General features: G+C 40.9%; 1 protein-coding gene across 16 annotated transcripts in view; it reads right to left on the minus strand.

Annotated features, from left to right (window-relative positions):
- trip12 (thyroid hormone receptor interactor 12) overlaps positions 1–12,989 on the minus strand; it is a 172,686-nt gene that overhangs the window by 57,603 nt on the left and 102,094 nt on the right. For 12 of the 16 annotated variants that reach the window (XM_072473935.1, XM_072473934.1, XM_072473937.1 and 9 more), the window contains 5 exons: positions 7,760–7,925; positions 6,263–6,380; positions 5,302–5,458; positions 4,034–4,187; positions 950–1,178 (listed from right to left, as the gene is read on the minus strand). In XM_072473935.1, the coding sequence (XP_072330036.1) occupies positions 950–1,178; positions 4,034–4,187; positions 5,302–5,458; positions 6,263–6,380; positions 7,760–7,925 (824 nt within the window). The remainder of the gene's footprint in view (positions 1–949; positions 1,179–4,033; positions 4,188–5,301; positions 5,459–6,262; positions 6,381–7,759; positions 7,926–12,989) is intronic. The other 4 variants (XM_072473949.1, XM_072473948.1, XM_072473947.1 and 1 more) reach the window with 1 other exon arrangement.

Here is a 12,989-nt window from a genome sequence, read left to right on the forward strand (position 1 = left end):
TGTCGTCACCCCACAGTCCACAAATAGGCTGTACGCAGGAGTGTTTGACATGAAATTTCTGTTGTAAATAAGTAGCGAAGCACCTAGAGCACCATGAACGTATTCAAAGAAACTTAACTGTGCTGCACTTGATGCAATGTAAAATTTGAACTATAATGTACTTGTACAAATTTTGTGAAGTTTATTTTTTGGAGAAAGTAAAAATCAATATTCAAGGCACTAATTACACCTCAAGTTATAGCTCTAAAGCCCTCTTTTTCGACCCACAGATGCAAACGTTACTCAAAAGTATCTAGTTAGCGTTTTGAGAGTTGCCATATTGTCAAATAAGTTGAACAAGATCAAACATGTTAATGGCACAGCACAGGTGGGGCAGAGCAGCGGAGGAGGACAGCTCTTGTAATAAATGACTCTTCAATACAAAGTTAGACAAATATAACGGTGCAGGTAGCATAAAGTAATACTTCAATTTTATGAAAGACACTACCGTCTATCATCATTTGTCAGGTCTGAATGCCACCATGAAGTGAAAGGCCATCATTAAACATTCAGATAATCAATTTTGACTGGTTTTGGTACCAATAGGGAAGCATTTTAGAATCCTGGAAAATGGCCATTCAGTCCATGCAGCCACGTCAGCTGTTTGAAAGCTTTCCAATTAGCTCCACTACTCTGCTTTCTTTCCCCTTCAAGTATTTATCCCATTTCCCTTTAAAAACTATTGAATCAGTTTCCATTACCCTTTCAGATCATAACTTGCTGCATTTTCTTTACCTCGTGTCACCTCTGTTTCTTTAAAAAATTACACACGACCCTTCTTTCCTGTACCGGAACAATTGTTCGTTCCTGATGGAATTCTTACAAATAGTCAATATTGAAGTTCTAAATTTTCAGCAGATGTTTCTACATTTCATAAAGCTCTTTTAAGCATAATACACTCAATACCAACCTGGAAACAGCATGATTTTTAAGCACATCCTTTAGAAGTTCAGCATCAGCAAAATAAATTATTCTAAGAATTGCTCTAAGGCACTTGTGTCTGACAGCAGGTCCAGCTGATGAACTATAAACTTCATATAACACACCAAACAATGTCTTTATAAAGCATTTAGCCAGGTCTGGGTCTTCCCTCATTAGTTGAGCACGTGCATCATCCTTCCTCGTTTCAGAGTGACCACCTGTATATACAAAAGCACAGACTTCAGACTGCATTTTTCCGAAACCCCCCAGACTTTCAATGACAATATTCATTTAACTGAAAGAGAATTAAATTGTTACTGTTCAGTTTGAACTGTGGGGGAAGCTCTGTCTCAATTAATTGTGATTCCACAAAAGCAAAGGTTAGCCTCGTCCTACCAATAGTTTTAAAATCCATCAAAGCAGCCAGGCACAACTTGTTAACGATCCTCTCAGCAGCAATTAGTCTGACCAGAGGCATTTATCCTCAGAAGTGAGTTGATTACACAGACACCAGGGGGCACTGCAGAACACTTCACTCAAGAAATATTCAGACCTTTGTTACAGGAACCTCAATAATACAAATTAATTAACCGTTAAACTTTATAACGGTATAGCAAGTATAGAATTGGGAGATCGCTTGCTGCATAGGATATCAGAAACTTCAGGCAAAACGAAGGGGAAGGAATTCCCCAATCAATCACATCGATCCTGCTACTGTAAATGATGAATTGATTTTACAAAGGTATTTTTTAATATCATTATATTCTCTTACTCATGCATTCTCTCTATTCATTGCATTTTCTTGAAGAATTTATCCTGCTTTGAGCAGTTTTGGTTGCGAACATGGTCTTATAAATTGTTAAATTCTCAACAAATTATGAGTTTTTCTCACAAAAGATTCAAGCCACTAAAATAGGCCAAATGAGGAAATCAAGTTCAAACTACTTAGAACACGTTGAAGTACTGCAATCATTGAGCAATTTGTTAAATCCTCCACCTGGCATGTTATTGCTATATGAAATTGGAAACGTCCAAACAAGCCTTTAATATGCAGAACATGCTCCATATTCATCTTACCATACCGGATTGGAAATCCTGGATCATAGTAAAGAGGTTTCCTCAATTAGCTTGAAGCCTATAGCCTAATGTCAAGTCCATAACTATGTCAGCAGAAGTAGACCAGGTTAACACAATCCAGGAGACGAATACTCTGGCAAGCTGCCACTTAAGAGTTGTCAATCATGGCAGCGTGCCAAAAGTATCTGTCTCTAGTATTTTGTTTCGAAAGTGACAGCACTCAAGAGTCAGAAGGTTGTGGATTTAAGTCTTACTCAAGAGACCTGAAGACAACACCTACGTCAACATCGCAATGGAGTACACTAGGAGGTATGTTTGGATGGGACGCAAAGCCAACCTGGGCTCAAGCGGACCAAAAAATCCGACAGCACTATTTTGAATAGGGGTATAACACTTCATCATTCCCATCGATATTTATCCCTCATTCAAATTAGCTCATCTGACCATTACCAACACCCTTTGTTGTGGGATCTTGCGGTGTACAAAATTTGCTGCCAATTTTCTCCCTATATTCCAGAAGTAGCTACAGTTCAAAAGTACTTCATTGGTTGCACAGAACCATGGGACGCGGAGGTCATGAATGGCACTATAGAAATGCAAGTTCCTCCTTTCTTGTAAAATATTAAATCTTATAGTTTACAAAAGCAATTTGGCAACTGAGCAGTTAGGACATTGTTGTAAAACCTTTTGTCTGTCTGTGTTCCTTTTTATTCCCATCCTGTTACCTGCTTGGATCTACAGTCTTCTGGTTAGCTACTACAATGTTACTGCACCATTTGGGATGTGTGTTAAACTACAGATTTTAGGCAGAGCGAGAACACCCGTCCTGATGGACCAGGCCAGGACGTCGCCTTTCGGCTCTGTGGCAGAACCTGTGATGTTGATTTGATAGACTTGGCAAGCAGCCAATCGGTGAATGTAGAGTTCTCAGCCTTCTCCTATTGTTGCCTGTGATTGGTGATACCAGTAGGAAACTTTAAGAGGAAGGCGCGTCTTCTGAAGATTTCCATTTTTGTTTCAGTTCTGTGAAGGAAGCCAGCTAGTAAGCAGCTTGAAGACTCTCGCTCTCCTTCTCTATGTTTGCCAGACCATTTTAAGAGACATTCTAGCTAAATCTGTGAAGACTTTCTTAATTAAAAGACAGAGAAGGCAGACCTGCGCAAGAGATCTCTGGAAAGAGGACGTGCCAGTCGTTTTCAACAGGCCAGTAACATTCTAATACCGTGTTTCAGGGGCTGAGAAGAACTCAAATTGAAGCTTAAACTGAGAATATTCCTAAAAGTCCTGTGCTGACTTCAGACAAAGGGAATAAAAACTGTGTTTACTCAGGAAGGCGGCTATAGTTATTTCACAGGAAGATGAAAGCTCCATCTGGTGGTAAGGGGGGGGCAGAATTGTACTGATGTGAAAATGTCATGTACAGCACCATCTGGTGGCCAGCACTGGGCATTGCATTGACCTGAACATCCTCTACCTAGCTCCATCCAGTGGTGGAAAGACCGGAACTGCGCCAAACTTAGTTTCTTGAGCAAATCTATCCCCAAGGGCCACATACACAGCAGTTAAGACTCACCTCAAACTTTCCCCCCCTTTTTTTCCTGATCCTCTCCAACCCTTATCTGGTCTGTCTTGTGTGTCTGGGTGGAAGGTGGGACAGGGTTTGGGGAATAGGTAGATTGGGAGACCATTGTTGTGTTATTTCTTAATATATTCATCTTTGCTTGTTAATATTTTACTTTTAAATCTGGTGTCTGTAACTCTTGGAGCAGTCGAGAGTTCAGTATCTCAGGAAAACACAAATTATTGGTTAATTCACTTATATTTGGACTCCGGGTTTTATGCGATTGGAACAGACCGCGCACTCACCCATGGTGTCTTAACCTAAGTTATTAAAGGTACTTGCAAATGTTTTTTATACTAAAAGGCTTCCTCAAGCCAGTGTTTTTTTTTTTAGAAAAACAAAAATTCAAAACTCAATTCACTGGGCAGTACTCACCAGTGTTCGTGTTGGCCAACGGATTGGGTTTTCTCTGAATAGCACGGGCTGTCCCAGTGTCCTCATTGATCTGCTGCATAGAGTTAAAGTCAATAGTATAAACTCGACCCAATGTTGACAAGCTTATTTCATCCTCACCCACTTGATGGGCTGCCTGTGAACAATGTGAACAGACCGTCAAAGCATACAAAAAGATTACTGCAGACCTAAGATTAGACTGCTTGCCAGTGTGTCCGAGGCATTTTGGTCAACATTTACCAGTGTATGCAGGGCACTTCAACTCCAAGCTTGGAACGCTGGTTCAGAAGCACATACAGTACTCATTGCATATCACATACATGCCTGCACATATAAAGATATGCTGAGTTTCGAAAGTCTGACTTGATTGTACATAGTAACAGGCAGCAAGAGTGGATGTGCACCATTACAAACCAAATTATGAAACTTTAACAGCCCTAATTGTTATCAGAGAATACAATACTACTTTAGATCTTAGCAGTTTAGGATTCATGACTCCTCACGGCTCTTCATGTTATTATTGGATTTGAATACAAATTCAGCATGAAAATTCTTGTTAGAGGTCATGAGAGAATTTCTTATTTGAGGTCATGAGAGAATGGGGCAGCATGGTAGCACAAGTGGATAGCACTGTGGCTTCACAGTGCCAGGGTCCCAGGTTCGATTCCCCGCTGGGTCACTGTCTGTGCGGAGACTGCACGTTCTCCCCGTGTCTGCATGGGTTTCCTCTGGGTTCTCCGGTTTCCTCCCACAGTCCAAAGACGTGCAGGTTAGGTGGATTGGCCATGATACATTGCCCTTCGTGACCAAAAAGGTTAGGAGGGGTTATTGGGTTACGGGGATAGGGTAGAAGTGAGGGCTTAAGTAGGTTGGTGCAGACTCGATGGGCTGAATGGCCTCCTTCTGCACTATGTTCTATGTTCTAATGGGGCACGTTCAATTTTTTTAACAATTCGGCAACAAATATTAAAATCTAAAGGAATGAGATTGCACACTTGTGCAAGATCGGGATTAATTAGGGGAAGAGTTCGCTGGAAGTTGACCAGTTTACATGCTGAATAACAGAGTCCCAATAGCCTCATTTATTTCCCACTGCAAAATCTAAAGACATTGTCAGTAACCAACAGGCTAAAACTCTCATATTACTGCAGAATTAAAATAATGATGGAACTTATTTCCCACTTAAATTCCATTTCCCACCTTCATCCTCTTCCCTTCCTGTAGTGATTTCATATTTTAAGGTATTATACCTCAATTATGCGACTATCGATTCGGTTGTAGGGATGCCAGAGACCTCGATCATCACGCCACTGCCATATTGCACCATCTGTATTTTGAGCACTTCCCTTCTTTAGCATGGTATCAACAGCAAAAATTCCTTCTTTGGGTAGACATGGCATTAATTCACTGCAGAAGAAAACATTGATTAGATTTTGCCATGGAGAATGAAAATTTTAACCAAGTTCCGAGTATTAGGTTTGCCCCATTTATACAGACAGCTTAAGACAGAAAAATACACCAACTCCCTCAAATGCCTACCACAATATGTAAAACCCCCCAAGTCTCATTATTAAATCCTACTTTTTGCTGCAGTTCAAGGATGTACATAGCTCAAAAATCATGGGAATCACAAGGCACAGACGATCATTCACTTGAGTTGCCTACGTAGGCTCCTTTGAAAGAGGGTCCCAATTCGTCTAATTTCCCTGCTCTTTCGGGCGGCACAATAGCAATGGTTAGCGCTGTTGCTTCATAGCACCAGGGTCCCAGGTTCGATTCTCAGCTTGGGTCACTATCTGTGCAGAGCCTGCGCATTCTCCCAGTGTCTGCGTGGGTTTTCTCCGGGTGCTCCGGTTTCCTCCCACAAGTCCCAAAAGACGTGCTGTTGGGTGAATTGGATATTCTGAATTCTCCCTCAGTGTACCCGAACAGACGCCGGAATGTGGCGACTAGGGGCTTTTCACTGTAACTTCATTGCAGAGTTAATGTAAGCCTACTTGTGACAATAAAGATTATTTCCCAGAAACAAAATATTTTTGGCCAAGGCTAGACAGTGGAATGGGAGAAAGTTAGGCGAGACAGTGGAATGGGGCGGGGGTTAGGCTACAGTGTGATGTTCAGTCTTTTTTAAGATGGAAGACATGCAAATTAGGTAGACAGATACACAGATGAAAACCAGAAAGATTCACTGCATTTTATGAAACATCTTACCAGATTAGGGAAGTAAGCTCATAAAGTTCTTGTGGACTTCTGGGTACAAGATCAATTTGTTCTTGGCAGCTGCCACTTGAAGCTCCGCAAAGTAAAAAACGAAGAGTTTCTGCAATGTCTACCAAAACAAAAGCAGATGTTACCTTTTAGTTTACAAAAAGAATTAGATCGATATACACCAGCTGGAACACCATCCCCCATCTCCTGTGGTAAATGGATTATTTTGCTTGGGGTTGGACGATCCAACTAGTTGACTGCATGTTGGAGGTCAGTGCTGCAAGTCTCTTGATGACTCAAAACTATCTAGCCCTTCTTACCGATGCCAGAACTTCAAAAACGACGTAGACAAATTGGTGGAGGAGCTAGTTAGGTGGCAGATGAAGTTCAATGCAGAGACGTTTGAGGTGATTCATCTTGTTAGGAAGAACATGGAGTAACAATATAAAATTAAGGGGTACAATTCTTAGAGTGCAGGAGCACAGGGATCTGGGTGCATATGTGCATAGATCATTCAAGGTGACAGGACAGGCGGAGTTAATAAAACATAGTATTCTGGACTTTAATAGGGGCAGAGTGTACAAGAGCAAGGAGGTTATGCTGAACTTATACAAGTTAGACCTCAGCTGGAGTACGGTGTACAGTTCTGAGCGCCACACTATTGGAAGGATGTGGATGCATTGGAGAGAGTGCAGAAGAGGTTTACAAGAATGGTTTCAGGGAAAAGTAACTTCAATCATGATGATAGATTGGAGACATTGGACTGTTTCTCTCTGGAGAGAAGGCAGAGAGGAGATTTAATAGAGATATTCAAAATCATGAGGGGGATGGACAGAGTAGACAGGCAGAAACTGTCCTGCTCATAAAAGGATCAAGAAGGAGGGACAGATTTAAAGTGATTTGCAAAAGAAGCAAATGTGACATGAGAAACATTTTTTTCACACAATGAGTGATTCGGATTGCAGGCAGGTTCAATCGAGGCATTCAAAAGGGCATTAGATGATTACTTGAATATACAGGGAAAAGGCAGGGGAACAGCACTAAGTCATGATGCTCATTTGCAGTCGGTGCAGACATGGACCAAATGGCCTCCTTCTGCACAGTAACAATTGTGATGCAAGACACCTGCTGTTCAACTATAAAAGGAGTCTTGAATCATTTATAAAGTATCTTGCAGAGTTGCCATTACCAGTTCAAGATCAACAGTTTCAAAGATAATGAGATTGCGTGGTGTACCAAGAAACCAATGCTAAAAGGAAAATAAACTGAGATTGAGAAAGCTTCACCGAATTGGTCATTCAGCAAATGGCTCTTAAACCAGCTAAATGTAAGACAAGGCCCATAATTAAGTTGTGCTTTAGAAATGAAAACAAATTTTAATTAAGCACAATGTGTCATGTTACACCATATTGGTGTTCAATATTCTAAAATAAGCACTACATTTGTGTGTCTCAACTCCTGAATGATCACTTGCCCCAATTAGATCTGCAAAATACTTACTTTGCTTCATAAGTTGCACAGCCAGATTAGGACAGTTCGAACACATCAATGAAAACATGCGGACGACCATGATAAACATGCCAGAACTGAGAATTGGGGGAGTCACCACCAGAAGTTGCTGTATGTTGGTCAGCAAATCACGAGATGCCACCTGCTGCAACAAGTTCTATTAATAGATATAAAAAGATTATATTTCTCAAACCTGATTCACAGAACAAAGACATATGAAGATCAAAGACTTTTATTAACTTATAACACCGAAGCTCAACCCCCCAAAACACTGTACAACCTCTAATACACTGACTAACGATCTCCATTATGCACAAGTGTGCTTATTTACTTGTACACAAATTGCATTTTCAACATTTCCATCGTTCAATGTTTAAAACAACAAATTGAGACAAACATTCCACAAAACGCTAACTCAAACAAATTTTACAAATTGATTTGAGTACATGCCATCTTTCTTCCTTTTGGGTCTCTGCAGTTTAAAATTAATTTTCTACCTAATGAAGGTAAAATCATGAGAAGTTGTAAAAGATTTTGTTGAAAAGGCAACAATTTGGAAACTTCCCAACATTGGCTTAAAGCGTAGTTTACGCATTTCTACAAATCCCGTTCTGATGAATGGTCAGAGGAATTAGCAGTGCTTGTGTACATGAAAGCAAACTACGGCAGATGCTGGAATTGGAAACAAAAATAGAAAATACTGGACAGTCACAGCAGGTCTGACAGCATCGGTGGAGAGAGAAGGAAGCCAAATGTGTCCAGTCTGGATGACTCTTAAAGTGTTTGTGTAACTGGACAAGTAATCCAGAGCATGGACCAATGATCCAAGACACGAGTTCAAATCCCACCATAGCAGCTAGGGAATTTAAATTCAATAAATAGATAAACTCAATCAAAGTAAAATCTGGAATAAAAAGCTCGTAATCAGGTGACCACGAAAGTGGACTGTCCTAAAAACACATCTGGTTTACTCTGTCATTTAGGGAAGTAAATCTGCTGCCCTCGCCCTGTCTGGCTGATACAATTCCAGATCCAGAGCAATATGGTTGACTCTTGACTTCTGTCTAAAATGGCCCCACAAGTCACTGCTGTATTCAAGATGGTGGCTCACCACCACCCGCTGAAGGACAATAGCATGCTGACTGTACCAGTGATGCCTATAAACTACGAGTATGCATGTGTAGCAGGTAGAATTCCCAGCTTAAATGTACACAGGAGACAACTTGGAAGGACAGCAGGGAGGGGATCAGCGAGTTATTTTCTCTTTTGTGCCACAAGCTTTTAAAACAAGTGGGCTCCCACAGGCACAATGTTCTTGGAATTGAAGTTTATCAAGATGCCATTTCTTAAACAAACTGACATTACAACAGATCTATTTGAATCAGTTTTGAATAAATCATATGGTTGCAATATGTAAAATATATACTTATAGTCTTGATAAAAATCATTTAGTATGACATTATCAAGTAATCTCAACTGAAAAGCTACTTTACAGTCTAAATGTGGTTTAAAGATCATTTAGGTTGCAGTAAATGGCCCAATGAACTGGATTGTAATCTATCACCTGCCCACAATTCACAGACATGTACCAAATTAAAAAATATTCTTTAAATTCTCTATTAAATATCAGAAAATGCACAAACTGTGTTTGATTGGCTTCCATATTATTAATGTATGAAAGTAAAATGACCAGGATGGAGAAAGCAAGAGTTGGAGTAGAGTGCAACTTTTCAGAATGGCTGCATGAAAGATGTGTCAAGGGTTTGTTTCTGACCAGAGTTCATTATCTACCAATTTGAATTTCTGCCGAAAGAGAGCAGTGCCAAAACCTGCAGACAATGCTGAAATTCTTAGAATAGTTAACACCAAATGTTAGGAAAGTTGGTGGAGTAGGCAGTTAGGTGACAGTCAGTCAGGTATGGCTTAAATTAATTACAGCTAAATTTTTGTCCAGTTTACTTCTATGGTTTGGCCACAAAATCAGTGGTTATATTAATTAGTTTGCTGCACTTTTCAAATATGGTTCGCAACTTAGAACCTAAAGTCCATCACACATTCAACTGACATGCATGATATGGTCTAACCGGAAAAGACAGAAGCCCACACATAACACACAAGGAATAAAGAAATATAGCAAGTGTACAAGGCACAGCAAAATTCTACACCAGGAATTAAAAGCACAAGAAAACTGGTAAAGTAACTGAGCATGTACAATACATCCAAAAAAACCAAGAACCTAGCACCAAATCTGCTGTATTTACAATTGCAATAGCAACTTATAATTTTATAATTGATTTAACCGGATGAAACATCCCCAAGCAGCTCACAGGAGTATTACAAAACAAACTATGTCACTGAACCACACAAGGAGATGTCAGATGACCAAAGTCTGGCTAAAGAGGTAGCTTTTAAGGAATACCTTACAAGATGAAAGCGATGTAGGAAGACAGAGAGGTGAAGGGGGCAATTCTCAAGCTCATGGTCCTGGCAACGTACGGCACAGCCACTAATGTGGAGCAATTATAATTGACAATGCAGAGGCCAGAATTAGCAGCATGTCGGCATCCTGGAAGATTTGGGGGCTGAAGGTTACAATCTAAAAATATTTTTTCATGTGATGGTGTCGCTGGCAAGGCCAGCATTGTTGCCTGTTCCCAATTGTGCTGGAATGGAGTTGCTTGCTAGGTCATTTCAGAGGGAAATTAAGTCACCACATTACTGTGAATCTGGAATCGCATGTAGGCCAGACCAGGCAAGGATATAAGATATCCTTCCCTAATAGTTTTATGATTAACATTACAGAGACACCTTTCAATTACAGATTTTTATTTACAGAATTTAAATTCCACCTTGAACCCTTGTCCCCAGAGCATTTGCCTGGGCAAACAGGGAAGGGCAAAGCCAGGGATGGATTGAAAGAAATTATTAAAAGTTAAGACATAGCTCAACTGAGAGTAATGTCGGCCAGAGCACTGAGGTGATAGATGAACATGCTGCGAGTTAAGCCACGGGTGACCAAGTTCATGGAGGGTTGGATATAGGAGACCAGCCAGGAGTACATGGAAAAATCGAATCGAAAAGGTAATGAAGTCATGAATGAGGGTTTCAGCTGATGAGTTGAAATGGGGGCAAAGTTGGGTGATGTTACGGAGATGAAAAGTGGCGATTTCAGTGATGGCACAGTAAGGTCAGAAACTCAACCTTGGATCACTAACGTTGCGAAAAGACAGACTTAAGTTCTTTTGTCACAGTCAAATAGATCATTTATGGATTTGCTAAGCGCCATTTCAGCACTGCGGCAGGATGGAAACCTGTTTGGAGTTCTGTGAAAAATTACCATTGTGGTCCTTAATGGACCCTAATCTTTCTCCAGTTACCCTTAATGCAGAGGATTTTCCTTTATTTTATCTGCCAGTATCATTTCATGTCCTCTTTCTGCTTGCTAATTTCCTTTTTAAGTTCCCATTTGCACACTTTCAGGTCCATCCTTGTCCTTTTCCATGACAATTGTGAATCTAACAGAGCTATGAACACTGTCTGCAAAATGCCTCTAAACCTTTTACACTATGGCTACCCCAGTTAATGGTGGGGAAGTTGAAATCCCCCAAAGTAAATACCCTGAAATTTGTTTCCATATCTGCTTTTCTATTTCTCTCGGACTATCATCGCTCCTTTTTGTTTTTTAAGTTCTACACATATGGCTTTGGTTGAAGAGCCTTCTAAGATGTTGTCCCTCCTTACTGCTGTAATTGATTTCCTAATCAAAATTGTGACATCCCCTCCTCTTTTACCTCCTTCCCCAGCTCACCTGAAGATCCTGTATCCTGGAATATTGAGCTGTCAATCCTGCCCCTCTCTCAACCATGTCTCAATGACAATAATGACATCATACACCCATGTTTTAATTTGTGAGTTCAATTCATCTGCCCTGTTCATCAGACTCCTTGCATTAAAATAAATACCTGTAGCAGTTCAGTGACATCCCTGACCCTGGCACTAGGGATGCAACAACATACCTTCTTGGAGTCTCTTGCAGTCACAAACACCTGCTTAATCCCCTTACAATTGAATCCCCAATCATTATAGCACTGACATTCTTCCTCCTCCCCTCTTGCGCAGAAGACCCATCCATGGTACCATGAAGTTGGCTGCCACTGCTTTCCCCTACACAGACATCTCCCCCAATAGTATCCAAAACGGTATATCTGTTAGAAAGGGGGGTGGCCACAGGGGCCTCTTGCACTATCTGCCTTTCGCTATCCTGCCTGGTGCTCACCCATGCACTTTCTGCCTGTTCAATCCTCACCTGCGATGTGACCACCTTCTGAACGTGCCATTCCCAAAGCTCAGCATTGCAGATGATCCACAGTGAATCCACCCTCAGCTCCGGCTCCAAAATGTGGTTAGCTAGTAGCTGCAGTTGGATACACCCTCCTGCACACGTGGCCACCAGGGACAATTGAAGCTTCCATGATTTGCCACAGAGCACAGGATATCACTGGTGCAAGCTCTCCTGCCTTGACTGCCCTCAAGCCCCTTATTTACTCCCTTTCTACAAAAAATGCTATATAAGAACACACTCTACTTGCCTCCCTCACCCTACTTTGTTTATTACTTCATTATAATGACCCTGACTTTCAATTATTTGTGGTGTTTCTCAGTTAATCCCATCCTTTTTAAACTCACAATGGCTTCACTGTGACACTAACTGCAAAGTCAGTGAGAACAGGAATCCAACCTTGATGTTTATGAATGTCAGCTGTGCTCCAATCCTACTGGACAGAGACAGCTCCGCAATTAGTCCTTTTAGCATCCTCGTGTCTCAGTTTCACCTAACTATCCATTTTTCGGCCAACCCCAAGTTTAGCCAAGTGGCACTCAGTGCAGACAATCAGCATTGAGTGGCTTCCCTTTTTATAGGCCTCAAAAACATTGCTTTGGAAACTGGATTAAACCAGTTGCACAGTTAACCAGCAGCAGCTGAGTGTGCCTCAGCTGACTCCTGTTTTAGGAATGCAACTAAATTACAAAAATCAAAAGGAGCAGCTTTTATTTCCTAGATTAAAGAACTAATTAAGCTTGAAATTAGTTTAAGATTAATTTACCACTTGAACTCTGTTTTTCACCCAACTCCAAAAGCACTCTCATCTAGCCAAGTGGGACACTCAATGCAGATTTGAGAGATAGAGAAAGATGCGAGTCAAGGACTAATGCAGCAAGG

The sequence above is a fragment of the Scyliorhinus torazame genome, chromosome 14 (genome assembly GCF_047496885.1).
Source record: "Scyliorhinus torazame isolate Kashiwa2021f chromosome 14, sScyTor2.1, whole genome shotgun sequence".
In the NCBI taxonomy this organism is placed as follows: domain Eukaryota; kingdom Metazoa; phylum Chordata; class Chondrichthyes; order Carcharhiniformes; family Scyliorhinidae; genus Scyliorhinus; species Scyliorhinus torazame.